General features: G+C 38.5%; 1 protein-coding gene across 1 annotated transcript in view; it reads right to left on the bottom strand.

The window, feature by feature from the left end:
• FRRS1 (ferric chelate reductase 1) overlaps positions 1-15910 on the bottom strand; it is a 32518-nt gene that overhangs the window by 4728 nt on the left and 11880 nt on the right. The window contains exons 5-12 of the mRNA XM_026674089.2: positions 13967-14111; positions 8725-8904; positions 7155-7256; positions 5947-6094; positions 2464-2580; positions 1883-1998; positions 1001-1087; positions 477-574 (exon numbers count right to left, since the gene is read on the bottom strand). Of these exons, the coding sequence (XP_026529874.1) occupies positions 477-574; positions 1001-1087; positions 1883-1998; positions 2464-2580; positions 5947-6094; positions 7155-7256; positions 8725-8904; positions 13967-14111 (993 nt within the window). The remainder of the gene's footprint in view (positions 1-476; positions 575-1000; positions 1088-1882; positions 1999-2463; positions 2581-5946; positions 6095-7154; positions 7257-8724; positions 8905-13966; positions 14112-15910) is intronic.

Genomic DNA, 15910 nt, shown 5'->3' with positions numbered 1-15910 from the left:
AGGGAAAGGAAAGGAGAAAGGAAAGGAGGAGAGGAGAGGAGAGGAAAGGAAAGGAAAGGAAAGGAAAGGAAAGGAAAGGAAAGGAAAGGAAAGGAAAGGAGAAAGGAAAGGAAAGGAAAGAAAAGGAAAGGGAGGGGGGAAGGGAAGCAGAAATATATTATGGATTTTCATTTAAACATTTATACAAGCTGGAAAAAATAGTGTCTGCAGAAGACCTTTGGAGGTTTGCAGGGGCTAAATTCCTAAGATAAAAGACACAGAATAAGGTACTTCCACATGTGTTAAATGAAATCCCTATAATTCCCAACCTGCAGGTCCAAACTGGCCAACATCAATACTTGGCTGATAATTCTAGAAGGTAGTTTGGCATCGAAAGGATACTAAGCTGAATGATCATTTAAATCTTCCAATAACCTACTAACAATTTTGTTAAGAAACATTTGAGCAATTAAGAGTACAGTACAAAATCAGAATACCTTGGTGCTTGTAGAGGGGGTCTGAACGCTGCCATAAGAGACTGAAAAAGTGCCAGAGCCATCACAGTGCTGCCAAAATAGGGGTGAAAACCTGCTTGCTATATTAAAAAAATGAATGTTAGTTATAATTAGGCTTTTTATGTACTTCGTTTATTTAAAAGATTTACTGTACATAGCTGTCCTATGTTACAAAGCATAACCCTGGGAAGCTTACAAATAATAATAAAAATTAAAAAAAAACATTAAACCAGCATAAACACCCCACAAAACAGCCCTTGGTTTTCAAAGATTTAGTGAGGATCAAGAAGGTAGGGACCAGCCACTGGATCCCAAGGATGTTCCAAACTTGGCAAGCAGCACAATCATTTTCCTTTTTTGCAACATACATATCACAACAGTAACTTTAGAATACTGTCTTGTATTTAAACAGGGGATAAGGACAGAATACCAAGCCCTTGAAATAAGATTTAAATGATTGTTGTTAGATTTTAAGCAGATAAATCCATATTTATCTTGTCACTTACTTTATTCCAGCCTCCTCGATATATAAAAGGAAGAACAAAAGATATGCTTGTGAGCAATATTGTTATTATCATCAAGGAACGATGGATCTAGAAAAGTTATATTTAAAAAAAATAACATTAGGAAATGCTAAAGAGTAGCCTATTACACATATTCTATTACTAAGAATGTTTGATAGAAAATTCATCAGTTAAGAATAGAACAAACAAGCAAACTCTGGTATAAGACCTTTTGTAAGGCTTTAAAATCTTGACTATGTACTCAGGCCTGGGTCTTGGAATATGCTAAGGGCCCCATTTCCTAGATTTACTGTTAGTTGGCTAAGTATCTCATCAGCTGAATGAATTTTTGGGTGTTTTTATTGTTTTTAGTTGTTTTAACTGTTTTATAGTTTTAGAATTGTAAGTTACCAGCGTCATCCTTATCGCCCTCCCCTCCCACTTGTGACTGTATGACTCTAACTTTGTCACTTATATCCTTACTATTTATATTGACTGTTTCCTAGTATTTGATTGCTTATTGTACCCTACGACTATTATTAAGTGTTGTACCTGATGATTCTTGACTCTTGATAAGTGTATCTTTTCTTTTATGTATACTGAGAGCATTTGCACCAAGACAAATTCCTTGTGTGTCCAATCACACTTGGCCAATAATTCTCTTCTCTCCTCTCCTCTCTCTCTCCTCTCACTCTACTCTCTACTCTACTCTACTCTACTCTACACTACTCTACTCTACTCTACTCTTATTTATTTGGCTGAGACAGGCAGCTAGTAGAAATTAAATAAATAAATGAATAAAAATAAATAATAGTAAAACATTGCCAGACATATTTTGTATGCATCAATATAGAATAAAGACTCCCCACAATTCATTTTCCCCACCTGAAACCAAATCTCTTCTCCAAACAGTAGAGTATTAGTCCAGACAGGCTTGAAAAACCGGGCAACGATCACCCCTATGCTAACTGTAGTTATCCATCCAATAAACATTAATGCACCTGAAAGGAAAAAAAAATACAAGACACTTGATAATGACTTGAGTTGCAGTGCTAAGAAGCACTTGCTCTTAAAAATACGTTTCCATTTCATTTCAGAGTCAGAGAAGAGCAAAAGACTGTATCAAAGTCATTTTAGCTGCCTTCTTCCCTTATTTATTCTATTGCAAGCTAATCATTGCACTGTATTTTGTTTGCAGATTTTGAATACCCACAAGATGTCCACATGGCCAAAAAGATATTTCCATAGTATTTTCCCAAGTTTCCCTGCAATGTTTTCTGGAGCAAAACAACTTTCTTTGGAAGTGAAGACGAAATAAAATAATCAAATCTTTGTGAGCTATCCAACCTGCTAGCTAGGCAATAACAATTGGACCTCTTCATATAACTCCACCCCAAGCCATCACACAACAAGAGCCCCATTTTGTACATATGCATTTTATAGTGTTTTACAAAAATTAAACTTGCCATGGATTTTGATCAGGAATGGAGAGCGGGATCCTCCAATATCTTTTAATGGACTTAGAACGTTGTATTTTCCGTTTGTAATCAGAGGCTGTTGGTGGTGTTTGTAGATTGCACCTCCTGGGGGGGGGGGGGTAGGAGGGGACAATAATAGATTATGCACTACCAACAAAGGAAGAGTAAATAACATTCTCTCCACCGGTGAAGACTTCAGAAAAGAAATTGTTTGCTGCAGAGACTGGTTTCTCTATGTGGTTCCAATTTGCTACCCAAAGTCAACCCCGCAAATGTTTCTAGGTGAAAATTAGCATTTTAATGCATTCCACGTGTTGACATTATAATCCTTTGCCATGGAAAAATTAACAACAGTATGCAATAATATCATAATTATCAGTATGCTGTTTATCTCTGCTGCAAGACAATTAGGTGGTGCTATGAATTTAGGTGATCCTGTCTCAATGTCTGAAGGGTGTGGACCAACCTAGTGGCTTTGGGTTTTGGGGAGCCCCGATTCTGGGGACATTCCAACTCTTGTTCTGGATGGGGTTGCACAAGCACCAGCAGGACCCTGTGCACAATTTGGGGGTCTCTCTGGCTCCTAGTGACAAGTGGCAGCTGTGACCAGGAACAACTTTACATAACTGTGTGTTGCATGCCAGTAGCACCCATTGCTGGCCTGGGAGGCCCTGCCCACAATTAATCACACATCCCATGTGGACAACTACAATGCACTCTACAGGAGGCTGCCCTTGAAAAGTATTGGAAACTTCAGCTTATGCAGAATGCAGCTATGCGAGTGGGTATTGTGCACTCTTCATTCGGCACAAGTTACACCTCTACTCTGCAAGTAGTATTTATTGGTTATCGGTTTGCTTCTGGATTCAATTCAAGGTGCTGGTGATGACCCTTTAGGTTACTTGAAGGACCACCTCTCTCCAACTATATCTGTCTACATCTAAAAAAGGTATGCTCTACATTGCACCTACTAGGGACGTCATCTGTTGAGGCCCAGGAAAAGATCTTTTCTGTTGTGTTCCATCCTTTGAAACATTATCCCCCTAGATTAGCCCCAATCCTACTAGAATTGCATAGGGCCTAAGAGACTTGGTTTTGCTACTGGTGTGGGGAACTGAGCGTGGATAGTGCCCTTACGGTGGCTATGTTGATTATTGTTGATGAGTTTTGGTATGACTTGACTTTGAACTGTGTTTTTACATGGTTTTTATATTGTTCTTACCACTTAAGAGTTTTTTTTATTATTGGGTTTTTCATATTGCTTTTAATTGCTCTGAGCCATCCAGAGTATTCTATTTGAAATGAATGGCTATATGAATTGAAATAATACATAAATACACTGCTCAAAAAAATAAAGGGAACACTTAAACAACACAATGTAACTCCAAGTCAATCACACTTCTGTGAAATCAAACTGTCCACTTAGGTAGCAACACTGATTGACAATCCATTTCACATGCTGTTGTGCAAATGGAATAGACAACAGGTGGAAAGTATAGGCAGGTAGCAAGACATCCCCAATAAAGGAGTGGTTCTGCAGGTGGTGACCACAGATCATTTCTCAGTTCCTATGCTTTCTGGCTGATGGTTTGGTCACTTTTGAATGCTGGTGGTGCTTTCACTCTAGTGATAGCATGAGACGGAGTCTACAACCCACACAAGTGGCTCAGGTAATGCAGCTCATCCAGGATGGCACATCAATGCGAGCTGTGGCAAGAAGGTTTGCTGTGTCTGTCAGCGTAATGTCCAGAACCAGGAGACAGGCCAGTACCTCAGGAGACATGGAGGAGGCCGTAGGAGGGCAACAACCCAGCATCAGGACCGCTACCTCCGCCTTTGTGCAAGGAGGGATAGGAGGAGCACTGCCAGAGCCCTGCAAAATGACCTCCAGCGGGCCACAAATGTGCATGTGGCTGCTCAAACGGTCAGAAACAGACTTCATGAGGGTGGTATGAGGGCCCGACATCCACAGGTGGGGGTTGTGCTTACAGCCCAACACCGTGCAGGATGTTTGGTATTTGCCAGAGAACACCAAGATTGGCAAATTCGCCACTGGTGCCCTGTACTCTTCACAGATGAAAGCAGGTTCACACTGAGCACATGTGACAGACATGACAGGGTCTGGAGACGCCATGGAGAACGTTCTGCTGTCTTCAAAATCCTCCAGCATGACCGGTTTGGCAGTGGGTCAGTAATGGTGTGGGGTGGCATTTCTTTAGGGGGCCGCACAGCCCTCCATGTGCTCGCCAGAGGTAGCCCGACTGCTATTAGGTACTGAGATGAGATCCTCAGACCCCTTGTGAGACCATATGCTGGTGCAGTTGGCCCTGGGTTCCTCCTAATGCAAGACAATGCTAGACCTCATGTGGCTGGAGTGTGTCAGCAGTTCCTGCAAAACGAAAGCATTGATGCTATGGACTGGCCCGCCCGTTCCCCAGACCTGAATCCAATTGAGCACATCTGGGACATCATATCTTGCTCCATTCACCAATGCCACATTGCACCACAGACTGTCTAGGAGTTGGGGGATGCTTTAGTCCAGGTGTGGGAGGAGATCCCTCAGGAGACCATCTGCCACCTCATCAGGAGCTTGCCCAGACATTGTAGGGAGATCATACAGGCACGTGGAGGCCACAGACACTACTGAACCTCATTTTGCCTTGTTTTAAGGACATTACATCAAAGTTGGATCAGCCTATAGTGTTTTTTTCCACTTTAATTTTGAGTGTAACTCCAAATCCAGACCTCAATGGGTTGCTAAATTTGATTTCCATTGAAAAAATTTGTGTGAGTTTGTTGTCGGCACATTCAACTATGTAATGAACAAAGTATTTCATAAGAATATTTCATTCATTCAGATCTAGGGTGTCTTATTTTTGTGATCCCTTTATTTTTTTGAGCAGTGTATAATTGTGGCATCAGAATCTCGTTAATGGCTAAGATTTAATTTCCCAATGTGTTAATTTACAACTCTCAGCTTAATTTACCAGTACAATAAAAATGTTGTTTGGGAATGATGAGAGTCACAGATCATCTGGAAAGCAATCCAAGTTAAACTGCTTGGGCATTTCTTAAAAATGTAGTATGAAGTCTTGTATGAAATTTCCATTGCTATTCATATTGTGAATCTGCAATAGAAAGATCACACATGTACCAATAAAAATAAGGAAGGAGGGATTTATTTAGTTTCATATTGACGGCAGCTGCAAGCATGGTATAACTCTACAAAGTACAAATGCAATATGTTAAAGACTCAAGGAAGAGAAAGGTTGCCATATCTGTACCTATTATTAACGCTCTTCCATAACCCCATTAAGATTAATCATGAATCAAGAATTATTTTTCCTTCTCCAACCTAAACATTAGCTAGCAACAGGTGACAACCAAGTAATGCTTGGAATTCAGCATGAAAAATATGCCTGATGTGAAACTTAATTTAATGTTTTTTTCCTACAGTCATAAACTTTTTACCTGTACTGATTTCACCATCAGCCAGAAATATGTAATAGTTTGCATCCAGATTATATCTTCCTGTAGAAGCTGGAAGGTGAATTTTTCTTCTGAAAGAACACTGGATAAGGTCATCAGCCAGTCTCCAAGATGTATTCTCCAAAGCACTCTGGAAAACAGGCAATGCAGATTTAACTTTTGTATCTCAAAAGATAAACCATCACATATATTGCAACTGCTTCTGTCAAAAGCTTATCAGGGACCTATCATTATCAAAGAAAGAATATACGAAACCCAAACAGGTTTAATTAGTTGGATTTTATGAAGCAGATAAGAAATATTTAGCAAGACAAGTCAGGGCTGCTTCCCATTATAAGTTTAGTGACCTTCTCAAATGTCTTCAGCACCATCCTGCTGGCTTGTAAACTTTAATGCTTTTGAAAACTAAAGACCAACATGTAACTAGACTGATCATTTTTCAGCAGCCAATTTGGGGCTTGCTAAGCCTATTGATCACATAATTAAACAAAAACTGGATCCTTCAAATATGATATGGAATCATTCAAAGAATACTTCAAACCTCAGTCCTCTTAACTCCGTTATCATGTGCCGTCTTTACCGGTTTTCTACAATACCAGTAAAAACAGGTATACACTGAACTTGTCAGGAATGAGGCAATGATTTCTCTAATATTTATTGTTGCAAAATGAAGCCAACTGAATGCAAACACCTTGATCCAAATAAGGACCTAAAATCTTGATAGTGCATTTTTTTCCCTCCGAGATATACTAATCTGTGTGTAGAATAACAACCATATCTACATTCTGTAGAAACAGTTGAAGAAAGGCCCTATTTATTGCTTTGTGCAGCAGCATAAGAATTATATAGAACAACTGCATACAGACATATTAAGTTTAGAATTCTCCATTACATACTACTGTGCAAAATGCATAAAAATAACTCTGCAGAGAGCCAGAGCCAGGATAAAGTTTCCTAAAGTGCAACCCCTTCAGACAGCTTCTTTAACTTTTGCAGTTGTTTTCCATGATGCAAGAAGATTTTCATACAGAAGTCCAGATTCTGTATGACAAAACGGGACAAATATCACAGGTCTCCATGGGTTTTGTTAGCAAGACAACTTATCTTGACATGTTTGTTTGTACTGTGCAAGGTATTTTGTAACAAGGGCATTCAGAGTTCAACCCTGTAATAACATGAAATTACAGTACCTTCGAGTCAAATTCTGGATAAGATCGCCCAACCAGGAAAGCTGTCCTGATGACAGCATGATGAACTTTACTAATGCAAAGATATGCATCATCACCACCACCCTGGAAATAACAAAGAGATTATTAAACTCTTTTTCCACTTTACTTTGCCAGTCTATATGGCCCACATTCAAATTCAGAGTAAGTTAATAATTAAATCCAGCCTCCCCAAATGGCATCCTCTAAACATGTTACATTAGGCATGCATTTAACATGCTAGCAGTGGTTTAGTCATTTCACAAATTGGTAATTTTCATTTTTTTTATATCTTCTTTCTATCCATTTTTTTTTTAAAGCGCTGTTTATCACTTGTGGCAATATAGCACCTTGTGATCTTTGTAACAGCATTGTGCAAGTATGATTCTAAAAAAGGCTTGAATTGTGAGAACCATGAGAATTGTATGTCAATCTACAAGCATTACTAGTTGTAAATTAATTTGGAAGGTATCAGGTTGGAGAAGGATGAGCTAGAGATGCACCTCTCTGATGTTTTATTTATGGTAGTAAACGCAAAGCTATGAGAATCATTACATTCCATCTTAAAGGACAAATACCGGTGGCTGAAAAATCTGGTAAAATAATGCAGGGTTTCATTAAAATAGTTTAGGGACAAGTTCATAAGAAATGAGGCTTAAATAAATATGTACCATTGGCCCAATACAAAAGGGAATATGCTAGTAATTATGCAACATTTATCCTATTATCAAGAGTTAAAGAGTCTTCACAGACCTTGGATATTAATGCACAACCTCCCATAATTGCCTGGGAATTCCCTCTCCCACATATTTTCAACTATCATAATCTCACTGCAACATTTCCAATAAGAATGCTAGAATCTGAGATTTCATGATTGCACAAGATTTTGACCACTTTTAATGTGCTTAACTTGGGCAGAATGCAGCTAGAATAGATGCTGTGCTAACTTTTTTTTTTTTTTTTTAAACTATCCCTGCTACAAGCTATGTCAGAAAAGCATTACTTATCATGGGCAGTTTAATGAACAAATTTATGTAGGAAAATTTTTGATGAACACAATGTCAGCTTTGGAAGCCATATTAGTACCAGAAGCTTCCATGCTGCCACATTCCTGTGCCTGGGAAAGTAGGAGGGGGGGAATGGTAGAGTGTTGGTAGTTAGACATAATAGCATGCTTCCCTTCGGTCAAGGTCATGTTATTCCTGCACCTGAAGGAGGACTGGTTGAAGGGATGTCTCTAGCTGGGGTGGATGGTGATTGGACCATGTGATGGACTGATGGGTGCAGGGCTTTTGAATTACTAAGGGAAAACCCGGAACTCTCAGATTTCGGTTTTCCCAGATGTGCTAGTATACTACCCTAAATAAAAGGAAACTTTGAGAAAATGCCTGTTGCAGAGTTTTTAATTGGAGTTGAGTTTTTCTGGAATGCTGACACACCACCCTTTTGCTCACGCATACTATAGAAATTACCCAAGTTAAAACACTAATAAACGGCCACAGGAGTAGCCTCAAAAGGTGCTGCCATTTTTCCAGGTGTCAGAAGACTTACTAACCATCCACTGATCATGAGATAATGCAAATGCAATATAGCCTTCACTGGGACCACTCATTTCAATCCACACGGAGTCATTATCTTGCTTGAAGGAGAGAAAGAAGCAATTGTTGGATTTAGGATCACAGTGTGTTGGATTTCTCACACAGAATTTGCGATCTCCACAGTCTGAAGAGTTGAACTAAGGAGACAAAAAGCAAGGTTAAGTTACTCCACATACCACTGCTGGAGAAATGGGGCATTTTCAGAGCATCAGTAAGTTATAGGATTTAAGGAAAATACATTTCCCACAACCACAAAGTTCTATTTACCGATTAAAAATTGTGCCCCTAAATACTTTTGTGGCTCTCGGCACAAGAACCATTTAATAGATGAGCCTATAAAATCACACAATCGTAGAATTTGGTTAAGGGGAATGTAAAATAAAATCAAGAGAAGAACTGGTGGCAGAGGGATAGGCAATGGTATTCTTATTTACAACTATTAGAAAGATTTAAAGTAGATAAATAAGTTTATGGTTTTGTAAGACTGAATTTGAAATAGAATTGTATGCAGATGATGAACATGTAACTGCTAAAAGGTATAAAGTTTTGTTGAAATTTGAAATAAGAAATAAGAACAAGTGAAAATGTATGATACAGGGAGCTAAAAATCTAGTTATACATTTATTTGTATTGCAATGTTTCTAGGCGGCCCATCTTCCTCAAGGAAGGACTCTGAGCAGCGTACAGTATAATCAACTTATAAAACAGCATATAAAATTAATAATAAAACATTAAGATTAATGTAGGATTAAAGGTTTTTAAAAATGTAAGATTATAACATTAGAAAATTTTATTTCAAAGAACGAAAAATAAGAATTCCAAGATGGTCATTTAACGTTGGTAATAAGGCGGAGAGAGGATTCTCATGGCACCAGCCATCCTCACGGTTACATGCACCTTTGTGCCCCCTCCAGCAAGACCAGGACAGCATGAGTCCATCTCACCCTTAGAAGAAGAATGTTCCATAATGTGGAGGGAGTGGCAGAGAAGGCGTTCTTCCTAGACCCTGCCAGTCAAAATTATTTGACTGCCAGGGTCTGCAATGTATCCTCCCTGCCTGATTGAGTGGGTTGGGCTGATGCCATGGGGCACAGCTGGTCCCACAGGAAACCTGGCCACATGCCATGTAGAACTTTATAGGTTATGACCAATACCGGACCCAGTGCATTTTGCGGACCAAGGCTGTTGTGAGTCTAACAGGATCCTCAAGTTATGCACTGGGTCTAACAGGGCTAGTGTGACTCCATCCAAGACCGAAAGTGATAAACTCCTAGATACAGGGGGCCCACTCACAGCCACTCTGCCTTACCAAGGTTCAATTGAAGTCTCGTATTCCCCATCCTGACCCCCACAGCCACCAGACACCATGAAAGTATGTCCACTGCATCACTCACTTCACCCAGGAGGGAGGTATATATCTGGATATCATCAGCATATTCGTGATACTTTGTCCCCTGGTGAGAGGTGATCTTACCCAGCAATTTCATGTACATGTTAAAAAGGAGTGGAGAAAGCACTTAGCTCTACAGCATCCCACAAAGGAGAGGCCATGAAATAAAACCTGGAAAATTTCAAAAACACACACGGATTCCGTAGTTTTTAAAAATTAAATCGAGACCAGAGGTTTTTTTTGAGGAGGATCGAAGGACAAATCCCAATAAGGATTTTGTTCTTATACCCGATAATTGCTGCAAGATTATTGTATGAACAAAGATGGAAAGATTCAGCATTAACCCACAATAGAGGAATGGTTGTTAAAGATGATGGAGCTTCTTGAGATGGCTAAATTGACTCGAATATGAAATGAGAAAAAATAGTATCTATTTATTGCTGGCTGGAAACCCCTTATGAATTTTTTGCATAAAACAGAAAAGAAAGCTTATAGTTTATGGTTATAATTAATTAAATTGTAGAAAGAAAAGAGTTATGTTGTAACCATAGAGGTAAATTTGTAACTGTACTGATATTGTATTGACATTTTGTAATAATATACTGGCATTATATTAGTACTTATAATTCAAAAGTACAACTTTATATCTTTTTTCTTTTCTATTTTTGCTAATGCGTTTTTTTTTATTGCACTTTTAGCTTTGTTTCTCTTCCTCCTTATTTTACATTACATTAGTTTCTAATCTTTCTTTTCAAAAATATTAGTATAAAATTATATTTTGGAAGATAAAAACTGCATTTATCTTTTTATATGTAATTTAATCAGTTTTGTTTTGTTGTTTTAGTTCATTCTTTTCATATTAAAGCATTTTTAAAGAGTTCATTTTTCTGGCAATTATTATGCTCTACGCCTCAAATCCACAATTCTGTTTAAGCCAGATTCTTGACATCACAGCAACAGTCTATAATTTGGGATGCACACTACAATTACAGTCCTAGTCAGATACTTAAATGTATAATACGGATATAGATATTTATTCTGTAGAACAATTAAAGGCTTTTTAAATCAACACAAAGTGCTCTATAATTACTAACTCTATGCACAGAGGTCTTTTTTTTTAAGAGGACAGAATTTTGGTCATTCTGCAAAAAGACTAAAAAATTATTTTTTAAAAAAAAAATCTATAGCACTACTTTATTTAGACAGCCATGACAGTCATCTTGCCATATAAATTTAGTTAGTTAGTTAGATAGATAGATAGATAGATAGATAGATAGATAGATAGATAGATAGATAGATAGATAGATAGATAGTAGATCAATAGGGAGGGAGGGAGGGGGAGGGGAGGGGAGGGGGAGGGAGAGGGAGAGGGAGAGGGAGAGAGAGAGAGAGAGAGAGAGAGAGAGAGAGAGAGAACGAACCAATATCTAGGAAGTGTGCTCATGACAACCCACACCTTACCTAATCACTTCCCACTTAAACCACAATGTTTGAATCACTCTATATGGACATATAGTTGAAGTCTCCAGCTGGTCCAGCATGAAGCAGTGTGTGCAGTTCTGAATGCTCTATATTTTGCTCGTGTTACACCACCGCTGTGTGAGAGCTTCACTGGCTTCCGGTTTATTTTGGGGTGCAATATAAGGTGATAGTTTTCACCTTTAAAGTCCTGCATGGTACAGACCATGTTATTTAAGATATTTTCTCTTTTCAATGACATCTAACCATCCTTCCATATTGTGTAAGGATGGGTGTGTCTCAGTTCCCCTCTTTTAAACATTGCCATTTGGTGGCACCTAAAAAACTCTTTCTGTAGCAGCACCTCAAATATCAGACAGTCTCCCCTTGAGTTATGGAGGATCCCTATCATCTATGCCTTCCAGAAGGTTGATAAGACCTGGCTTTTTCCTCGGGTATTGAGCTAGGATGGGAAATGAGCTCAACATTTTTCTTTTTGAGATGCAGTATTAGAGTGCCTGATGCTAGGTTAGAGTTTTAATTTTGTTGTATTTTTTTGTCATATGTATACGTGGCTGTTAGTCACCTAGGGTTTGTTTTATATAACATGAGCAACCATATCAATGTTTAAGTAAATAAAGCAACCGAATATAAAGGAAACTCTAGTATAAAGTATAAGAAGTAAATAAATATCCTAATCATTTTATCAATATTATGATGTCATTGCTGGAAAGTTACTTATTAAGTGCAATTGTTGATAGTCCACTAAAATGCTACTGGATATGGCCAGCAATATGCATCAAATCAAGTTCTATTTGCAATTCAAATTAATACATCATTTGAGCAAAATCTATCAAATCAAAACCTTAAGACACACATTTAATAAAGGCTGTTTATTTTTTAAAAATGCTTTCAGACTTACTTATAGGAGATATGGAAACAGTCAGACCTCACTTGGTAGGGTAGTTTATAGCCTTGGAGCTGCATCTCAAGTTCCTGTCATATTGATCTCTTATTATGGCAGGAAAGAGAAAACATTCTTCCCCAAAGCCATGAACTCCAGTCACTCACATCTGGAAACATGTGACTTTTCAAAGAACTTCTTTGCATATGACATGTGCCGTTATAGGCTCTAGACAGCACTTTGAATTTTGTCCAGAAACAGATCAATGGTGACATCAATGAACTTTCCAACTTTCTAAAAGGAGCCATGTATAGAATGCACTACAGTAATACAGTAATTCAAGCAGGATATAATTAAGGCATGCATTGCTACGGTCAGATCCAATATCTCTAGGAATGCATGCAGTTACACACTAGATTTAGCATGCAAGTATACTTCTAGCTGTCACTGAAACCTGAGCAAATTCAGTCCTAAACAAGGAGTGCTCCAAAATACCCAGCTGAATTTGAGGAGTTTGTAATCTTGGCTAGATTGAATATGTTGCTCTGCATTTTTCCATTAACTTATTTATTGGGTTTATGTGCTGGTCCAGGTACAGATGAGTGAGTGTAGATATAGTACCTAACATTTGTAAGTCAAGTTAAACATTGCAATATCTAGTAAAAAAGCAAAATCACCATAATAAAAACATCTAAGCATGCCAAAACTCTAGACCGCCTCTCCCAATTTTATTCATTTATTTATATTAAAAAGTTGTATGCTGCATTTCGAGAGAGTTTGGGCAATACAAAACCATAATTAAAATAGTGAGATAGGAACCCCAAACATCACCTCTTAAAGCCATTCTTCCAAGAAGGGCATATATTTTACCAAGGTACCCTAAATATTGTACCCAATCAGTCTGAACTTTGACCCAAAAGGGTTTAAAAATCATCTCCATTCCAAAACTTGTGGAGCCAAGATAAAAAAATATATACCTTCCAACCAGTAATTGTTACCTTTGTAACTGCTACAAAGAAGTTTGGAAGTCATTTTTTAAAGATATTTTTCTCTCATGCTTTTTTGTTATTCATTTTCATATTTACAAAAATATAATCTTCTATAATCATTTTCTGTTTCTTCTTCTATGTTTCAGTAGCTTTTAAACTTTTTTTAAAAATCTTCTTTTAATAAAAAAAATTTATTAAGAAAAGATAAATATAACCCACACAAAGAAAAGCTCTTTTGGAGCGCTCCATAATTTTTAAAACTGGGAAATGATCCTGAGAAAAGCAGTTTAAGAAACACTGATCTAGATAATGCATATGAAACTCAAATAAGGTTTTGTACAAATATTTATTCATGAAATGTATACACTGCTTCAATACATTAGCAATACTCTAGGTTTTTCTGCTATGTGTAAGAAAATTCAGCAATAACAACAATCCATTAACTCATTCCTACTTACTGGTTGGCTTATGGAAGAGACAGGCAAGGATGTTGGAATAGTCCAATCTGTAGACATTGTTGTCAAAGGAAGCATACTAGGTTGAGAAATCTTAGGACCAGGAATTTTTACCCAATAGATAATGAATTTTTGTACAACTGTGAGTCTGTGAAGAGACAAAGCCTCTTAGTTAACAACTGAACTGTAAAAATATCCTAACACAGACATACAATACCCTTTTAAAAAATGACCCCACCAAACATCCATCTAAATTAACCCAGAAAATCCACCATTTGTTCCTTTAAGAGTTATTTAAACCCATTCCAGAGTTATTTAAATTTTAATTCCTAATTAAATAGTGGTAGGAGGATTAATCATAACCAATGACTGATAGAGGCAAAAGTCCCAAGGATTCATACAGATCTATAACAAATGTTAAAGGAAGAGACCATATCCAATCTTTGTGGTATTTATTCTCCAGATCTTTTGAGTTTCTTAACTGTATTGCAGGTGATCAGTCTAGATCAGTGGTGGCTAACCTTTTTGGGCTCGTGTGCCAAAAATTGTGCGCGCACTTGCACACTCACACTCGCATGCCAGCACCTAAAAGGCAATGCGCGTGCCCCCACGCCCCCTAGGCATGCACATGCAATCCCTACTCACCCACCCCTGCCACCCCCTTACCTGCACTGTACCTCACAGCTTATTTTTGGCCGGTTTGAGGCCTTTTTCGGCCTCTCAGAGGCTTGAGGAAGCCTTCTGCAGGCTTTGCAGGCCAAAAACTAGCCCCGTTTCGTCACTTCCGGTATTTTCGGAAAAATGGGAAGTGATGAAACGGGGCTAGTTTTCGGCCTGCAAAGCCTGCAGAAGCCTTCCTCAAGCCTTTGGGAGGCCGAAAAAGGCCTCAAACCAGCTGAAAATCAGCTGTGAGGCGCACAGTGAGGTAAGTTTGCCTGCAGCTTGCGTGCTGGCACAAATGGCTCTGCGTGCCACCTGTGGCACATGTGCCATAGGTTTGCCATCACAGGTCTAGATACAGAGAAGCTAAACTAATGAAAAGAAAATCTTCCCGATGTCTACATACTGTTTATACTAGCCTTCAGACTAAATAGAAGCTCTGAGACAGCTCCTAATTACCTAGAACAGTGGTTTTCCACTTGTGGTCTGTGGACTCTGGGGGCTGTGATGTCAGAATACAGAATAACAGAGTTGGAAGACATCTTGGAGGTCTTCTAGGTCAACCCCCTGCCATTTCAGACAAAGGGTGGTCCAATCTCCTCTTAAAAAGTTCCAGTGAGGGAGAATTCACAACTTCTGGAGGCAAGTTGTTCCACTGATTAATTGTAATGTCAGAAAATTTCTCCTTAGTTCTAGGTTGCTTCTCTCCTTGATCAGTTTCCATCCATCGCTTCTTATCCTCCCTTTCTTTGTGGCAATCCCTTAGATGTTGGAACACTCCTACCATGTCACCCCAGTCCTTCTTTTCATTAAACTGGATATACCCCATTCCAGCAATTGTTCTTTATATGTTTTAGCCTCCAGTCCCCTAATCATCTTCGTTGCTCTTCTACTGCACTCTTTCTAGTGTCTCAACATCTATTTTACATTGTGGCGACCAAAGATGGATGCAGTATTCCAGGTGTGGTCTTACCAAGGCATTATAAAGTGATATTAACACTTCACATGATGTTGATTCTATCCCTCTGTTAATGCAGTCTAGGATTGCCTTGGCTTTTTTGGCAGCTGCAGCCCACTGCTGGCTCATATTTAGGTGATACAGTCACAGGAGGTTTGCAAAGGCTTAAAGAAGTGTTATGATTTAAATCTTGAGTTATGTCTTGGGGGGTCTGTGGCCATAAAAGGTATTTTAAGCGGGTCCATGGTGAAGAAAAGTTTGAGAACCACTGACCTAGAGCAGTGGTCCCCAACCTTTTTGTACCAGGGACCGGTTTCAAGCAGAAAATT

This window comes from Notechis scutatus, chromosome 3, assembly GCF_049901735.1.
Source record: "Notechis scutatus isolate UNSWTSFEM ecotype Mainland chromosome 3, rNotScu1.2, whole genome shotgun sequence".
NCBI classification, from domain to species: Eukaryota; Metazoa; Chordata; class Lepidosauria; order Squamata; family Elapidae; genus Notechis; species Notechis scutatus.
This window is presented reverse-complemented; position numbering and strand designations above follow the sequence as displayed.